Consider the following 16413-nt stretch of genomic DNA (forward strand, 5'->3'; position numbering starts at 1 on the left):
TTTGTTTTGTCATCCTGTTAACTACGCCGTTCTCTAAAATGTGATACTTTATATAAAACTGTGAGGTGCGTATTGCACCCATGATCATGTGTGAAGAAGAATATGCTTTGATAACTAGTTCATGTCCAGCAAAAAAATTATGTTCGCTTCAGCCATGCCCATCTACAAGTCTCTTTTTCAAGTGCCATCTTTCTAACTATGTACCGAAATCTCTCCAAATTATAATACAGAGAACCACCACCAATCCTTGCAGTTTTCTTCAAGTCATCTTATATATATAGATACATACACACACACAAACATACTATTAAAAGTAATGCAGCCCCTAGAAGGAGTTGTACAAATTGTGCGATTTGTATATCCATGTTAATATACAGTATTCATCATATGGCAACCAGGATGCTATGATGTGTAGCTCCAATGCATGTAAAACTGGTCACCCCAATGCAGCATAATATTACACAATGATACTATTACACTGAATTTGGCTTCTGACAAAGGATTGTACTGCCCAGGACATTGAGTCCTTGGGAAGGGGCAGTGTTGCCAAATGCCCAGCTGCGGTGAGATAGCTCTTCCACAAGGCGGGGTTAGGGTTGCCAGATTTGGCACAAAATCACCTGTTAGGTGATGTTTAGTGAAAAAATGGTGATATGTCATAGATGAAGCGAGGACATTATAAAATACATTCTTAGTGGTTTTCTGGGGAATACTCTCGGAGGTAGGTTAAAGCTATATATATCCTGCCTTGTAAGCAGAGACAAAAGTAGTGTCTTGAGTTCAGAGATTAGCTTAAAAGGGACTGACCGAATCGGGAGCTGTACTTTAGTGCTTTTCCATGAAGCTGGCTTCACCATTATAGTCTGAAGGCAGTGTTGCTGATTGTTTCTGCATGTTTATCATAGTTTTTTTATGCCTGTAAACCTGTCTTTGGAACTGTCCTGTGTAATGTGTTTTCATTCTTCATCAAGTGTTATCATCAATTACTCCATATCCACTAGCCCACAGAAAGCAATATATTATTTGTTAAAATAAATGTGATCAATTGTTTTATTTATTGATTGTATTTTCAATACCAGAAAATAATTTTGACTAAAGTATTATCATGTGTATATATATATATATATATATGTCACAATTTTAATTAATTATTAAAGTACCAATTAATTTACTTACATATCATAAGCATACTAGGCACTTACAAAATTATTAAATATAACTATATACATATATATATATATATATCTTATTTTATTCCAAAAGAAGTACACATATTTTGTTGTTTGACTTCTAAATTAATATTTGTTTGGCGTGCTATTTTATCTTAATTATCTTAAATTCAGATATTGTTTTGCTGCAGTGTTCAAAACTGAAAGGACACTGTACTTGCTATCTTAAAAATAATTCAATTAATGTTATGCATAGGAACAACTGTGAAAATAGCAACAGAGATGCCTTGTCTGCCTCATATTGAATACAGGATAAAGATTTCTGAACTTGGCCTTTCTCGCAATCTCACAATCTCTAAAAATAAGGTCATAAAAAATTAAAAACACAGAATACAGAAAAGCAGAAATTGGGTTTCTAAGAAATACTATAAAAGGTATGATTAACTGGCAAGAAAGATTAAATGAAATATAAGGAAAAACTAGTATTCAATAAAATAAATGCATTATCAATTTTGCAGCGCACAGCTGTCAGATTGTGTATTTTCACTGACTTGAAAATATTTAAAAACAAAATGCAAAATTGTTTAATTTAATAACTATACAAATGAAAAAAAAAAGTTTTCTAACATTTTCAGCATTTTTTAATATTTTCTCATCAGCTGATGATTATTAGTTAGTTTTTTTATGGCAAAGTACTTAAGAAAGATGTCTTCAAAGAAGATGAGTTAAGAAAAATTGGCTTGCATTCCCATTATATGTGATAGAAAACATAAAATCCTTGCAGGCAGTCTATTCAATTGTCACAAATAAAACATGCTAATTATCTCAGTCACACAGCTGCCATCAAACACTGGAATTTTACTAATTACTTACAAATCTAAAACAACAGAAATGCTTCAGTTTACAATTGCCCTGATGGAATCATAAGCATTTGACTTCTTGCATATGTACAAACTAGTATGTTTTACGATTACTCTACGGTTTTTTACAACAATAGAATTTGAGTTTTTTTACAACAATTTTCCCTCTGTTTTAGAAACATATTTTTTGATAAACAACTTAGTTTCTCTGCTTAACATTCCAAATACACAATTTTCTAAAATGCAGTGGTACCTCGATATACGAGTGCTCTAATATACGAGTGTTTTGAGATACGAGCCGCCGAACAAGCAATATTTTGTTTTGAGATGAGAACAAGATTTGAAATACGAGGAATCGCACACTACACCGTTGCACACGATCGCAACATGTGCGCGCATGTTGGTGTCGTGTGCAGCGTTTAATAGTTTCTCCCACTCAGACTAGTTTCTCTGTGAAAATCCATGTGTCTGGAGGTGGATGAGAGAGATGTGAATGAACTCGTCAAGGAATAGTCTTTTTAGGAGCTATAATAAATGGTGGCAGCGATTCAGATGAGAAAATCCTCCCCTCCCCCAATGGTGGGCCCTCAGCTGACTTCGCCTTGGTCTCTACTAAGGCCAGAAGTAGTGGTCACTTTATTATGGAGGTGCTTAATAGGTGAGCTAGCTTTGCCTCTTATGAAGGGACAGACAGTTACAATCAAGCCTTCTCTGAGATTCGAACCTGGGCTCTTTGGTATCCCAGTCCTCTTCCCTAGCCACTATACCATCTGGACGACTGTATTGGGAAAGTCAAACAAGAAGAATTAGCGTAATATTTGTAAATTTTGCAGAACTAAGTTTTGATGCTTAACTACAGAACCATAATCAACACAATAGCTCCCTTAGTGCAAATGAAAGAGATAAGATATGGCGATAAGATACGAATGGCTAGACAGAAGTTAAGCTAGTGGTGCCATCTCTTGATGAAACAAGAAAACTAAAACATAATTCCCGTAAAGGCTGAAGGTAAAGATGGATTTGAACTAGGGTTGTTAACTAGAACAGAAAAATTATTTTGAATGTGAAACGCAACTAGAAAATCTAATTTGCCAATGGAAGATGTTTTTTGAATAATTCCGGCTGCGAAAAAATGAAAAGCGTGATTTCCGGACCAACAGTGTTGGGCAAGAGAGGATTTTGAATTTCCATTTTCCTAAACATATGCCTCATTTTCTTTAATGTGAAATTTTAAGGCTTTCTTAGTTTGACCAATATAAATTAAACCACGCTGGCAAAAAATCCTGTAAATACCTCCAGGAATTTATATCCAGAATGGTGTTCTTAAGCATGGAACTGGAAATTTTACTGATAAGAGAAAAAACAAACCGAAAGTTAAAATTTCTGTACAATATGTGCAATTTTATAGCTAATTGACAAAAAGAAAGGAAGGATAACAGAATTCTTATAATCTCCTAAAACCAGAGTGTGACGTTTGATGTGTTAAGATGAGAATTTTTTAACTGCTTGGTTAATAATGTTGGGTGAAACTAGTCCTGCAAAATGTACAAATATTAAGCTGAATTTTATTGTTTGACTTTAATAATCATTATTCGGCAGGTTATTTTAACCTAAATTAGAGTTTAATATATATAATAAAAAGTTCTCTCATAAGATTTTCATCTTTTCTTAAAGTCTTTTTATGGGCATATTTTTTACAACAATATGAATTTGAGTTTTTTTACAACAATTTTCTCTCTGTTTTAGAAACATATTTTTTGATAAACAACTTAGTTTCTCTGCTTAACATTCCAAATACACAATTTTCTAAAATGCAGTGGTACCTCGATATACGAGTGTTTTGAGATACAAGCCGCCGAACAAGCAATATTTTGTTTTGAGATGAGAACAAGATTTGAAATACGAGGAATCGCACACTACACCGTTGCACACGATCGCAACATGTGCGCGCATGTTGGTGTCGTGTGCAGCGTTTAATAGTTTCTCCCACTCAGACTAGTTTCTCTGTGAAAATCCATGTGTCTGGAGGTGGATGAGAGAGATGTGAATGAACTCGTCAAGGAATAGTCTTTTTAGGAGCTATAATAAATGGTGGCAGCGATTCAGATGAGAAAATCCATGCAGAAATTACAGACCGTCAGGCTCTAAAATTTCATCTCAAGATTGTGGGACAGTCATTGTCTGGATATGAATAGTGTTTTGCAGGTATTACAGACCGTCAGGTTCTGAAGTGCAGCACGAAAAGTTACGAACATCAGTTCGAAAAAGTGATTACAGCTTTCCGAAGTGACGAGATAAGAAAATCCATGCAGAGATTGCAGACCATCCGAGTCTGAAATTCATCTCGAGTTTGTAGGACAGCCATTGTCCGAACATCATCAGTGTTTGCAGATAGTACAGACCGCCAGGCTCTGAAGTGCAGCACGAATTTACGAACATCCGTTCGAAAAGTGATTTACAGCTCTTCAAAGTGGGGAATAGAATCCACGAAGAAGTTACGGACATCAGTCCAGAAAAAGAGGAACGACAGTCTCCTGAAATAAGCTCATCTTTAAGCGTGGTGATGAAGGTGTTACTTGTGCGATCATCTTTGTGTTCGAGAAAATTTACCGCAGTGAGCGTGTGGGACAATCATTGTCCGAAGATCATCAGATCATTGTGATGTGTAAAGTATTGAAAAAGTGATATGTGGGTGATCACCCTTGTGATCGAGAAAATTTAGATCAACAGATCTTGTGTCTGTGCGTTATAGGTGCCTGGATCATCAGTGTCCATAAAATCTTAAATTGTGAGAAGCGAAGTTGCATTGCAACCATTTCAACTCTCCAATCCAGACGGGTAAGTACCTTGGATTTTTATATTGAGGCAGTAAAGTAATTTAATTTATTTCTGTAAATCAGTATGTAAGTTCACATAACTGTTTTAAGTCAACTTGTTCCAGTAAAGCTTAAAGAAATGTGCTTTTTGGGTTTTATGTTACAATAAGAAAGTATAAAATTTAGAATTTAAACCTGTGTTAATAGATTTCTTTTTAATATCTGAAATGTTAATGTGTTGTGCTTAAATTAAACTTATATATTGGATTGTGTAAAGGAGTAGAATTACTGTAACTTGAAGGTTTTAATGTTAGGTGGCATTCTGTCATATCATTTCTAAGACATTTTGAATGTTATAAATATTAGAATTTCAATTAAGGTGTGTCAAACTTTTATTTGTGTAAGAACTGAGAATTTTTTTTTTCTATTGAAGGAGTAAAAGGGAAATGATAAAACCCCCAGTATCTTTCCTTTTAACTGTTGTCATATTAATGTTAATTACTAGCATATGGATAGGTATGGGGTAATTTATTGTATTTCTGAATGCATATTTTAACATATCCCAAATTTTGAGGAAAGTATATTGTATTATCATAAGCAAGTGTGTTTTACACAACTGAATTTAAAGCTTTTCAGAGGATAATATTATTTGAAGTTTCATACGTCCTCGAGTAGACAATTTTTTGTTTTATTTTTGAATGCATAATGTGCATATTATAGTGTAAACTGTCTTGTTTTGTCTAACATCTGTAAAATAGGTTGTGAAAAAAATTATAAAAGTTAATTTTTACTCTCTCTTGTGAAAATATCTGTTTAAATCAATTGTATGTATCTGTAGTATGAGGAAGCTAAAATTGTTAGGATCATAATTTTGGTTATATCATGGCATTCTTAGCAAAAGTTAAGAAAGAGGATCTTAAATCCTTGGCTGAAGAGTTAGGGGAAAAAGTTAGCCCTGAACTTAGGATATTGGATTTAAGACAGCTGATTATGGGAAATGAATCCTATGAGGAGGAACTAGTGAAAGGCCTGTTAGAAAATATCACTTCAACGAGGCTTGAGAGAGAAAAAAAGGAGCAAAAAAGAATTAGAAGAGAAGAAGAAGAAAGGCAAAAAAGAATTAGGAGAGAAGAAAAAAAGGAGCAAGAAAGAATTAGAAGAGAAGAAGAAGAAAGGCAAGAAAGAATTAGGAGAGAAGAAAAAAAGGAGCAAGAAAGAATTAGAAGAGAAGAAGAAGAAAGGCAAGAAAGAATTAGGAGAGAAGAAAAAAAGGAACAGGAAAGAATTAGGAGAGAAGAAGAAGAAAGGCAGGAAAGAATTAGGAGAGAAGAAGAAGAAAGGCAGGATAGAATTAGAAGAGAATAAATGGAATTTGAATTATCCAAGTTACGTTTACTAGCCGCTAATGGAAATGACTCTGGAAATGGTGGGAATGAAGAAAATGGACTAAAAAAAACCGATACGACCTAAAAAAATGATGCCATAATTTGATCCTGAAGAGAACGATATCAGTTTGTATCTAGTCATGTTTGAGCGCCAAGCAAAGCGTGCGAATCTTCACCAATCAGAATGGGTTTCGGTTTTATTGACAATTTTGCCAACTGACATAGTTCAGCTGATTATGCGAGAACCAGAACAGCAGGCTTATGATTACGCTTATATAAAAGGGATACTGCTTAAAAGGTTCAAACTTAGCCCAGAAAAATTTCGCATCAAATTCGTGCAATCTCATAAACACCCCCAAACCACTTGGAGAGATTTTGCCTTTGAATTAAGGAATTATTTTGAAGAATGGATTGCAGGTTTGGAAGTTACGGATTTTGAACTTTTAAAGGAGCTCATGATAACGAACCAAATGAAGCATCGTGTAAATGCCGAAGTGCGGCAACATTTTATTGACGAATGGTCGAAGATAACGACTCCAGAGAAATTAGCGGAAATGCTAGAAGAATATGAAAATGTGTGTGAACCCCGGAAGAAGATCTCTCCTGTTCATAGATCGGAGTCACAAAGGGGAAAAACAATTTAAATTTGAGGGATTCGAAAAAGTATCACCAGTCTGGAAGGGAAGACAGATATGCCTCTGACAGAAAGGAACATCTCCGGAATCAGGATGAGCGTCAATTTGATATGAGAAGACCAATTAAGTGTTATTCTTGTGGGTCAACCCAACACTTAAGGCCTCAATGTCCAGAAATTAAAAGGGATCTCAAAACTCCGTTTATTGTAAATAGAGTCCAGGAGATTAAAGAAGATTGTTTAGCCCCTTATCTAACGATGGCTAAAGTGAACGGATTTGATCTTCCAGTTTTGAGAGATACCGGGTCATGCATTGACGTAATTTGCAAGAAATATCTCACTCCTTCGATGCTGACGGGCGAGACTGTTTGGGTAAAACACCCGTTTGATGAGGCCCCAATTTGTGTACCCTTAGCAAACGTTACAATAGAAGGAACTTTTGGCCAAGTAACAACAAAAGTAGCGGTCACTCGAAATGAATTGGAACATTATCTGTTAGGAAACAGAACCGCTGAAAAATTAGCCGTAGATCAACACGATAAACTTTTCTTTCAGGTGAAAACAGGTATTCAAGCTCCAAGTCAATCAAAGAATGAAATGGAGAAAAGTTGTCCACTGGAGTCTGAACGCGGCGAACTCGAACCCTCAAGCGAAGTTTCTCCCCTCATTATAGAAAGGGGTAAAGTCTTGTCTCAAACACAAAGGATAGAGAAAACCAATTTCTTTCTGCCTGAAACGAAAGTGAATGAACTATCACTGCCTACAATAAAATATTCTTTTATAGCGGACCTACAAAAGAAAAGTGACGTTGTAAAGCCATCTTGTGACTTAGTCGCGTTAAACGATCACAGTAATTCTTTGGGAAAGGTGTACAAGTTAAGAATTACCTTTTCGGTTTGGCACAAACAAGAAACTGTAGATAAGCTAAATGACGTTTCGTACCAACCAGACTCGGGAGGTTTGCGAATGCCTAGAAATTCCATAGGAGAATTGCCCAAGACACCTAGTAGTGTAAATTTACAAAGGAAAGTAGAAGAATCCCCAGTTTATCATTTATTTATACTAGTGCCTGATACCGAACGGTCAAAGGGGATTAAATATAGCTACTTCATGAATGATGTAAATCCAACTTGTAATGAAGTGGTTTTTTCTGATGTTAAAGCCCAATTAAATGTACATGTTTATTTTGAGGTCAAATGTAGTAGTTCTCATCCAGGTGTTGGGTTACCATTGAGAGTTTATCACAAACGGAAAATTAAAAATCTGCAAGGTTTCCCTTTTCAGCCTGGCTAGATATATAATTAATATTAAACTTAGGACTGTATATTGCATATTACATTTTTCCAAAAACTATACGTTCTTTATTTGTATGTGTATAATTTAGTTCTCAGTATTATGTTGATTATATGTTTTCTTACTGGCCTCAATATAGTTCTTGTTATGTTTATCCTTGGTACTTAGCCCAGTGTTGTTGTAAAATGTATTAATGCTAATAACTGCTAATTAGTTTACCTTGAAAACTTGCTGTGGTAGCTACCCTGAATTATAGTTCTGAAAACCACCGACCCCCGGGGAGAAAAGGGGTTGTGACAATACAGCTACTAGCACTCCGCGGGCACAGGTGCTGAAGTATAACTTCCTGTTTGTTCGCGGACGAAATGGACCATACCTGCAAAAGCAGGACTGCAGATAAAACCCTCTGGGAGTTTCCAGACACAAGGAACTAATTATGTTTCTCTTTGCAGATAACAAAACTAGTGAAATCTTTGTGTAAGAGTTCTTCATGTGATTTTGAGGTGACAGGACGCATCTTTTACGTTCAAAACCACGCCAGTGGTTTCTGTAGAACAATAGTTTTTTTTTATGCTGTAACTACAGTAAAAAGGACGCTTTTTTGCGTCCAATCTGCGTTAGCGGATATTGTATGATTTAGAGCTGTAATGATCAGTTTATTTTTATGTTTTAATCAAGAAATCTATTTTAGTTTATCAAATAAATAATTTAAAAGACAACCTGTCTTTCTTTCACCTGTCCTGACGTTACAGAGCTGACAACCGAGGAGTTACACGATCTACATTGGCAGCAGCATACGGTGGTTCAACGAAAAATTAGTTTTGAAGAGGAGCCAGAGGAGGAGGTTATCCCTACAAGAGATATAAAGGAGATCTTGGGAATGTGGGAGAAAGTTGTAGAGTTCGTGCATAAAAATCACCCCAAAAAAGTTGTGCATCAGAGTTGTTCAACGAAACTTGTCTAACTCATTTCCTCTATATCCTGAAAGGAAGGAAGAAACCAACCTCCTTGGTCAGTTTTTTTTAAGCGATCTGCAGGTCAAAATGAGCAAAGCGTGACGAAAAAAGCGAAGACCAGTGACAAAAATTAATCGCTTCCGTAAGCACTTCACTTTTTCTTTTAATTATGTTTTATTAGAATATGTATTTGTTACTTATAAATAAATGTTTCTTCTTGTAAAAAACATTTTTCTTATTCAAAAACACTTAAAACAACTGAGTTGGTGTTTGGGGAGCTGGAATGGATTAATGGCATTTCAATTAATTTCAGTGGGGAAAATTGCTTTGAGATACGAGCAATTTGACATACAAGCAAAATTAGGGAACGAATTAAACTTGTATGTCGAGGTACCACTATAATTGAATATCCTGCACATATAACACATGCCATAATAGTTCCAAAATCTTACTTGTGTAAGACTTAAAATTGGAAAATGACTCAAAAACTTGAAATTTATTAAAATAACTTTAAATAAAGACCATCTCTCAGTACAAAGACAAATGAAGAATTTTCACTTACTTCAGCAGTAGATTCATGCATCTTAAAGCATTTTGGCCGAATAAATGGGCTGAAAATAAACAAATATGTTAAGAAAAAAAAACATACTGCAATTGCTGCATATTATAAACATACATAACTTTTAATATATGATATAAAAAGTCATACATATAAGTATGTGAGTTTCAAGTGCTTCACTTTTACACTCTAACAGACAACAAATGCATTGCAAATAAGCTATACAGTCAAAATTCTTTAATCCGGATGTCCATAATCCGGAATGATCTATAATCTATAATAATATTTCTGCGCATGCGTCAACTCATAATGCATTCACGCACTCGCATATGCATTTCCGCAAGTGCATAATACCTTTACGCATGTGCACAATATGTTTACGCATGGGCGGTTAATGTATAAGGGATGGTGTAAGCTAAGTTAAAATTATCTAATTATCTATTTCAGTTAATGCTGCAGATTGCATTGTTCCTTAATCTTCTAATTGGATTCTGCTTATTATTTTTTGCAGACTGTTAGAGCAATTTTATAAAAGTAAGCTTGAACTTTATGTCAAAAAGAATTCTCGATTCTGGAGCTGCCAAAGGATCTACAAAGCGAAAGCATGTTTCGACGTCCATCAAACCAAAAGTGGAATTGCTGCAAAAAATGGATAAAGGCATATTCTTTGTTTCTCTGATCATTCCGAAATCTGTTTATCAATTTCACGCTGTTTTGCGGAGGGGGGAGGGAACGTCACGGCACGCAATGAACTGGAAGTTGATCTGTCAGCACTACTCTCCTTATCTTCAAGGCAGATGTTTTTATTTTATTTGGCTTATAATTCCTTACTAAATGTAGTATTTCATCTCGATGTACTCTGTCTGACATGATTTAAATCAAATTCCTCGTCATTATAAATATCACAAATACACATCAACTAGTTTTCTGGTTGAAATTTTCTAATTTCAACTATGCGTAATGTATGCTTTACACATGCGTGCATTGAAAGAAATGTTTAATAAAGTAAAGAAATAAATATTAAGCTTTTTTTTTTTTTTTTTTTTTTTGTAAATTTTGATACTCTTTAGATCATAATTGCTCTTTATTTCATAAATTACGGTTTCATATCTTTTGTTTTATAATTTCTGCATGCCATCTTACCAGATTTAAATTGATGATCTATAATCTGGAAAAACCGATAATCCAGAATCGCCGAAGTCCCGACGAGTCCGGATTAAAGACTTTTGACTGTATTTAATTTTCCAGAAATCAGTTTGCATAATTTGTGCTTGGCGATATTTTCTTTTGAGAAAGGGTAAAATTCTTGATATCTCATTTCTCAAAAAAATCTAAAATCAAGAACATATAAAATTTTGAAAACACCGCTAATAAAGTTTTTAAAAAATTAATTCCAAATTTTTTTCTTAGAAATGGTAGTAAACTTTCTATTAAATTACCCATATATGATTATTCAGTAACAAAGCTATATCTCTATAATTATGGTTCTGAAAAGTATAAATACTTTTCAAAACCATAGTTTAGAATATTGTTTTAAAAAGTAAAACAGGAATAAAACATTTCAAAGAGTATGTATATTGTTTCCAAATCAGTTAATTTTCTGCATTGAAAAGCACAGTCATATAGAATATGATGCGTCCACAACTTTCAAAACTTATAATTTGCCTCGCCAAATTTAATGTTATCAAAATAGTGTTCTAAAAACAAAAGTATTACACAAAAATTTTGTCACAGATATATGGAAAACTATATTTGATTTGCTCTTTCATGTCATTTATAGTTACTTAATTTTGAATTTCTCAATTTAAGTTTCATATCAAAGGACAAATTTAAAGCCTGACTCTTATTTCTCTTTCTCAATATTATACATGAGAGCCTGGATGAAATTTTCTAAGGTTATAAATCAATAAGTTTGAACCTGCAGTAGGACACCAATGGTCTTTACTGTTTGGTCAGGTTTAGAAAGATATCTATGTATGACATACCATATTTTCCAGCATACAAGACGCACTCCGTTTTTTATACATATTTTTTACGGATAAAACTTTATTACTGATCATTATAATGAATTTACAGTATTTTAAATACAAAGTAATACAAATGCAAAGTAATACTGTTACATTTTTCTCTTCTGACACCTGTTGTTACGTTATTTTCTTCCTTTATGTCCGTATGGGGTTCGTGTGGATTTGGAGTGAATAATGACGACACTTGATGAAATATCGAAACACACTTTACTTAGCCAATATTAATCAGGACAGCTCCAATAACACATTTTAGAGTCATCGAACATCTACACTAAACACGCTGGAACAATCAGTGACACAGCCTTCATACTGTCCGGCAATAACGATGGAGACAGCTTCACTGCAAAGCTCCCGATACTGCTCGGTCATTCTCGGAATTTCACATACTCTCGAGACTCTCCACGCTGCAACTCGCGATGCACTCAATGACACACGAGCACAGCTCCCGACTCTTCAGTTCAGTCATTCCCGGAGCTCAGTACACTCTCTCGACAATGCACTAATCGCGATATACTACGAGACTCTTGCGGTGCACTTGACGATCCAGTTGGCACACTCATCTCCAGAAGTAAATGAAGAGTTACTTGAAACCTCTTCTAAATCAGCATCTGAGTCCTCATACAACAAAATATGCTCTGTAACCTGTTTCCATGTTCTTTAGCGGTACTTTTCCGTTTTGACGGCGCAAACGATAAAGTCGCCAATAATGGTTTAACTGATGCCAGACGGAATATCTTTGTTGGTAACCTTTTACGCCTCAGTTTCAAAACAAGTTGAAGCCATTTCTTATCAGATTGTTTCTTTCAATACTGGCATACAATAATATAGAATTTTTACACGATATTTAAATTTTATCCCCTAAGACAATTCACGGTAATAAGTCAATTAGGTTCTAAGTCAATTAGAACGCATTTACACCGCTCATCCGAAGGCGAAATCAAGTGTTAAATTCATCAATTCTAATGAGAATGCACTAGCGAAGTAAAGCACTGCGGTTTTACATAATTTCTGAGTAAGCTATTCGTACGAATTGAAATAATTCTTGCATTTAAACTTGTATTCCAAATTAAGATTTAACTTGAAATTAATGTAGATAATTACTGAGCGAATTAAATTTTAGTAGCGTAGTTTACGTGAGATGAGATCACTTGGGGTCACGTGATACGAACCGGCGAATCAGGATATTGAACCATGAAATCATAGTAAATTCTTAAATTAATGTCTTTTTACAAATTTATTGTCTTTATTTATTGGCTTTTTACAAAATTTTAAACCATATTAAAATGTTTATGCCTTCAAAATAAAAAAAAATTCTTAGAATTAACATTTTTTATGTGTATACTGTATGTTGTCGCCAACAAAGTCTGCTTGGCGAGATTTGCGCCGGCGAAACGGAAAAGTACCTCTTTAGCATACACAATCACACGTAGGTTGCATGCTATCTTATAGTAATGTGAACATTGTTTATGAGCCATAACTTGCCAACAAATTTAAGAAAATTGAACAGTAGAAATTTCACACACTGAAAAGTCATTCACAAAAATTGGAAAGTTTAAACAAACCCAGCTGTGATTGTCGATGGCAGCGCTTGCGCATTCACTGAACTCTACATAATTGTAATATTCCCACATTCCACAAGGAAAGAAGAAAAAATTTCCATATAATAAAAAACTGAGTATTAATGTATAAGACACATCCCGTTTTTCAGATTTATTTTCAAAGGAGAAAAGTGCATCTTATACGGCGGCAAATACGGTTTATATCTATAGATTTGACTATATGGCAAAGATGCAGTTAAATTTTGTGTTAACTTGAGAAAAGCCACAACAAAATGCTTGAAGAATTATGGTATACAGTCAAAAGTCGTTAATTCGGACACTTATAATCCGGAATGATCTATAATTCGGACCTCAAAGCTAAAAACTTTCTGCTCATACGCCGCGTTGACACATGCGCATAGGCATTTACACGTGCGCGTAAGACCTTTTATGACTGCGCATATGCGTGTGCGCAAGCGCAGAATACGTTTTCACGTGTGCGTTTTATGTATAACGGACGGTATAAGCTAAAATTATCTAATTATCTATTTCAGTTAATATTGGTGATTGCATTGTTCCTTAATATTCGAATTGGATCAGGCTTATTATTTTTTGCAGACTGTAAGAGCAATTTTATAAAAGTAAACTTGAACTTTCGATTATGTCAAATAGAATTTCCGATTCTGGAGCTCCCAAAGAATCGTACAAAACGAAAGTGTGTTTCGTTGTCCATCTAACAAAAAGTGGAATTGCTGCAAAAAATGGATAAAGACATGAAGAATGTGACAGAGAGGTTAGTGAAAATGAAAAAATTTCGATTGACAAGTTAGTCGGTATTCTCGGCACAGCAATTAACGGGACTTGAACAGCGGAACTTTGAACAAGAAATTATGTCTGTTTATAGAATTAAAGAGAAAGTATTATCACATAAAATGAAGCAACTTAAACAACTTGCATTGAAAGAAATGTTTAATAAAGTAAACAAATAAATATTAAGCTTTTTTTTGTAAATTTTGATACCGTTTAGATCATAATTGTTCTTTATTTCATAAATTACAGTTTCATATTTTTAATTTTAGAATTTCTGCGTGCCATCTTACAAGATTTAAACTGATGATCTATAATCCGGAATCGCCGAAGTCCCGACGAGTCCGGATTAACGACTTTTGACTGTATATAGAAATTAATTTAATTTAACATCACTTCAAGATTCCACTGATGGTGACACTTCAAGGCAGCACCATAAATAGTGCAAGATTAACTAAACCAATACACAGATAAGGCAAATGTCTGGGGCCTGTAATTTGAAAGGGCCCAGCAACTGTATGTATATCACACACACATATATATATATATATTATTTTTCATATCTGAAAATCACTGAATATTTTTATTTGTACATTAGCCTTACTAAGCCGCATTGTATTTAACTTTTCTTTTAATTGTGTTTGAATTTTAATTTTTTTAGTGTTCTTGTACTACTTTGTATGTTTATAATTTTTTTTTATTTTTTAAACTCTGAATGATTTAAGACACAGAAATACGTCAGGAAAAGGGGCAAATCTAGTGAGACTTTTGTTAGTTTTAGTTTGAAAGGAAAATAGATTTTGATTAATACCATTTGGAGTCTCAGTGATTTTGCCAGACGAAACGTGTTTGCAGGCTCTTAGTTAATCAACTTGGTTGAAAGCTGCAAGCAGTTTTCCCTTGACAAGTTTTGCTTGAGGCTTTGAATAGGAAAGATTAATAATATTTTTGTACACATTTTCAATTTTTCTGTAGATTAGGAAGATTTTATCATTTTTTTTTACACTTATTTTACATGGAGTTCCAGGAATTTAACAGGATACACAAACGTTTTTATGACTTTCACTGGGTTTCATACCTCCTTTCTTATTTATCACATACAGTCAAAAATCTTTAATCCAGACTCGTCGGGACTTTGGCGATTCCGGATTATAGATCATCAGTTTAAATCTGGTAAGATGACATGCAGAAGTTATAAAATTAAAAATATGAAACCATAATTTATGAAATAAAGAGCAATGATGAATGAACATATCAAATAAAGAGCAATGAACATATCAAAATTTACAAAAAAAAAAAAAGCTTAATATTTATTTGTTTATATTATTAAACATTTCTTTCAACGTACGCATGCGTAAAGCATACATTACTCATAGTCGAAATTAGAAAATTCCAACCAGAAAACTAGTTGATGTGTATTTGCGATATTTATAATGACGAGGAATTTGATTTAAATCATTTCAAAGACGGAGTACATCAAGATGAAATACTAGGTTTAGTAAGGAATTATAAGCCGAATAAAATAAAAACATCTGCCCTGAAGATAAGGATAGCAGTGCTGACAGATCAATTTTCAGTTTATTGTGCGCCGTGATGTCCCCCCCCCCCCCCGCAGAATAGCGTGAAATTGATAAACAAATTTCGGAATGATTAGAGAAACAAAGGATATGCCTTTATCCATTTTTTGCAGCAATTCCACTTTTGGTTTGATGGTCATCGAAACATGCTTTCTCTTTGTAGAACCTTTGGCAGCTCGAGAATCGAAAATTGTTTTTGACATAAAGTTCAAGCTTACTTTTATAAAATTGCTCTAACAATCTGCAAAAAATTAATAAGTCGGATCCAATTAGAAGATTAAGGCACAATGCAATCTGCAACATTAACTGAAATAGATAATTAGATAATTTTAGCTTAGCTTATACCGTCTGTTATACATTAAATGCGCATGCGTAAACATATTATGCACATGCGTAAATGTATTATGCACATGCATAAAGGTATTACGTGCATGCATAAATGAATATGTGCATGTGTCAACGCATATTCTTTGAGGTCCGGATCATAGATCATTCCGGATTATGAATGTCCGGATTGAAAACTGCAACTGCACACACATACACACACACATAAAAAAAATCTGAAAGCTTTCAGATTTTACATTATGCCCAAATGGAAGTTTTTTTACAGTTTTGTGTGTTACCTTTATTTACTAAATATCATATTCTTTGTTTGCACTTAAACCATAAAATTCAGTTCAACAGCAATATTGCAAAATAATTTTAAAATGAGCATGTCTTTAGACTTTCTGATACACAGTCTTGCATGCTGGAGTTAAAAATGTCCCCCCCCCCCGTACATTGTTGCCATTG

At 34.2% G+C, this 16413-nt stretch overlaps 1 protein-coding gene across 4 annotated transcripts in view; it reads right to left on the reverse strand.

Annotated features, from left to right (window-relative positions):
- The window catches only part of unc80 (unc80, NALCN channel complex subunit), a 249409-nt gene that overhangs the window by 228552 nt on the left and 4444 nt on the right, over window positions 1–16413 (reverse strand). For all 4 annotated transcript variants that reach the window (XM_085816189.1, XM_085816190.1, XM_085816191.1 and 1 more), the window contains exon 3: window positions 9676–9724. In XM_085816189.1, the coding sequence (XP_085672315.1) occupies window positions 9676–9724 (49 nt within the window). The remainder of the gene's footprint in view (window positions 1–9675; window positions 9725–16413) is intronic.

The sequence above is a fragment of the Stegodyphus dumicola genome, chromosome 4 (assembly GCF_044657685.1).
Source record: "Stegodyphus dumicola isolate Sdum_Otavi_A_Nest chromosome 4, ASM4465768v1".
NCBI lineage: Eukaryota > Metazoa > Arthropoda > Arachnida > Araneae > Eresidae > Stegodyphus > Stegodyphus dumicola.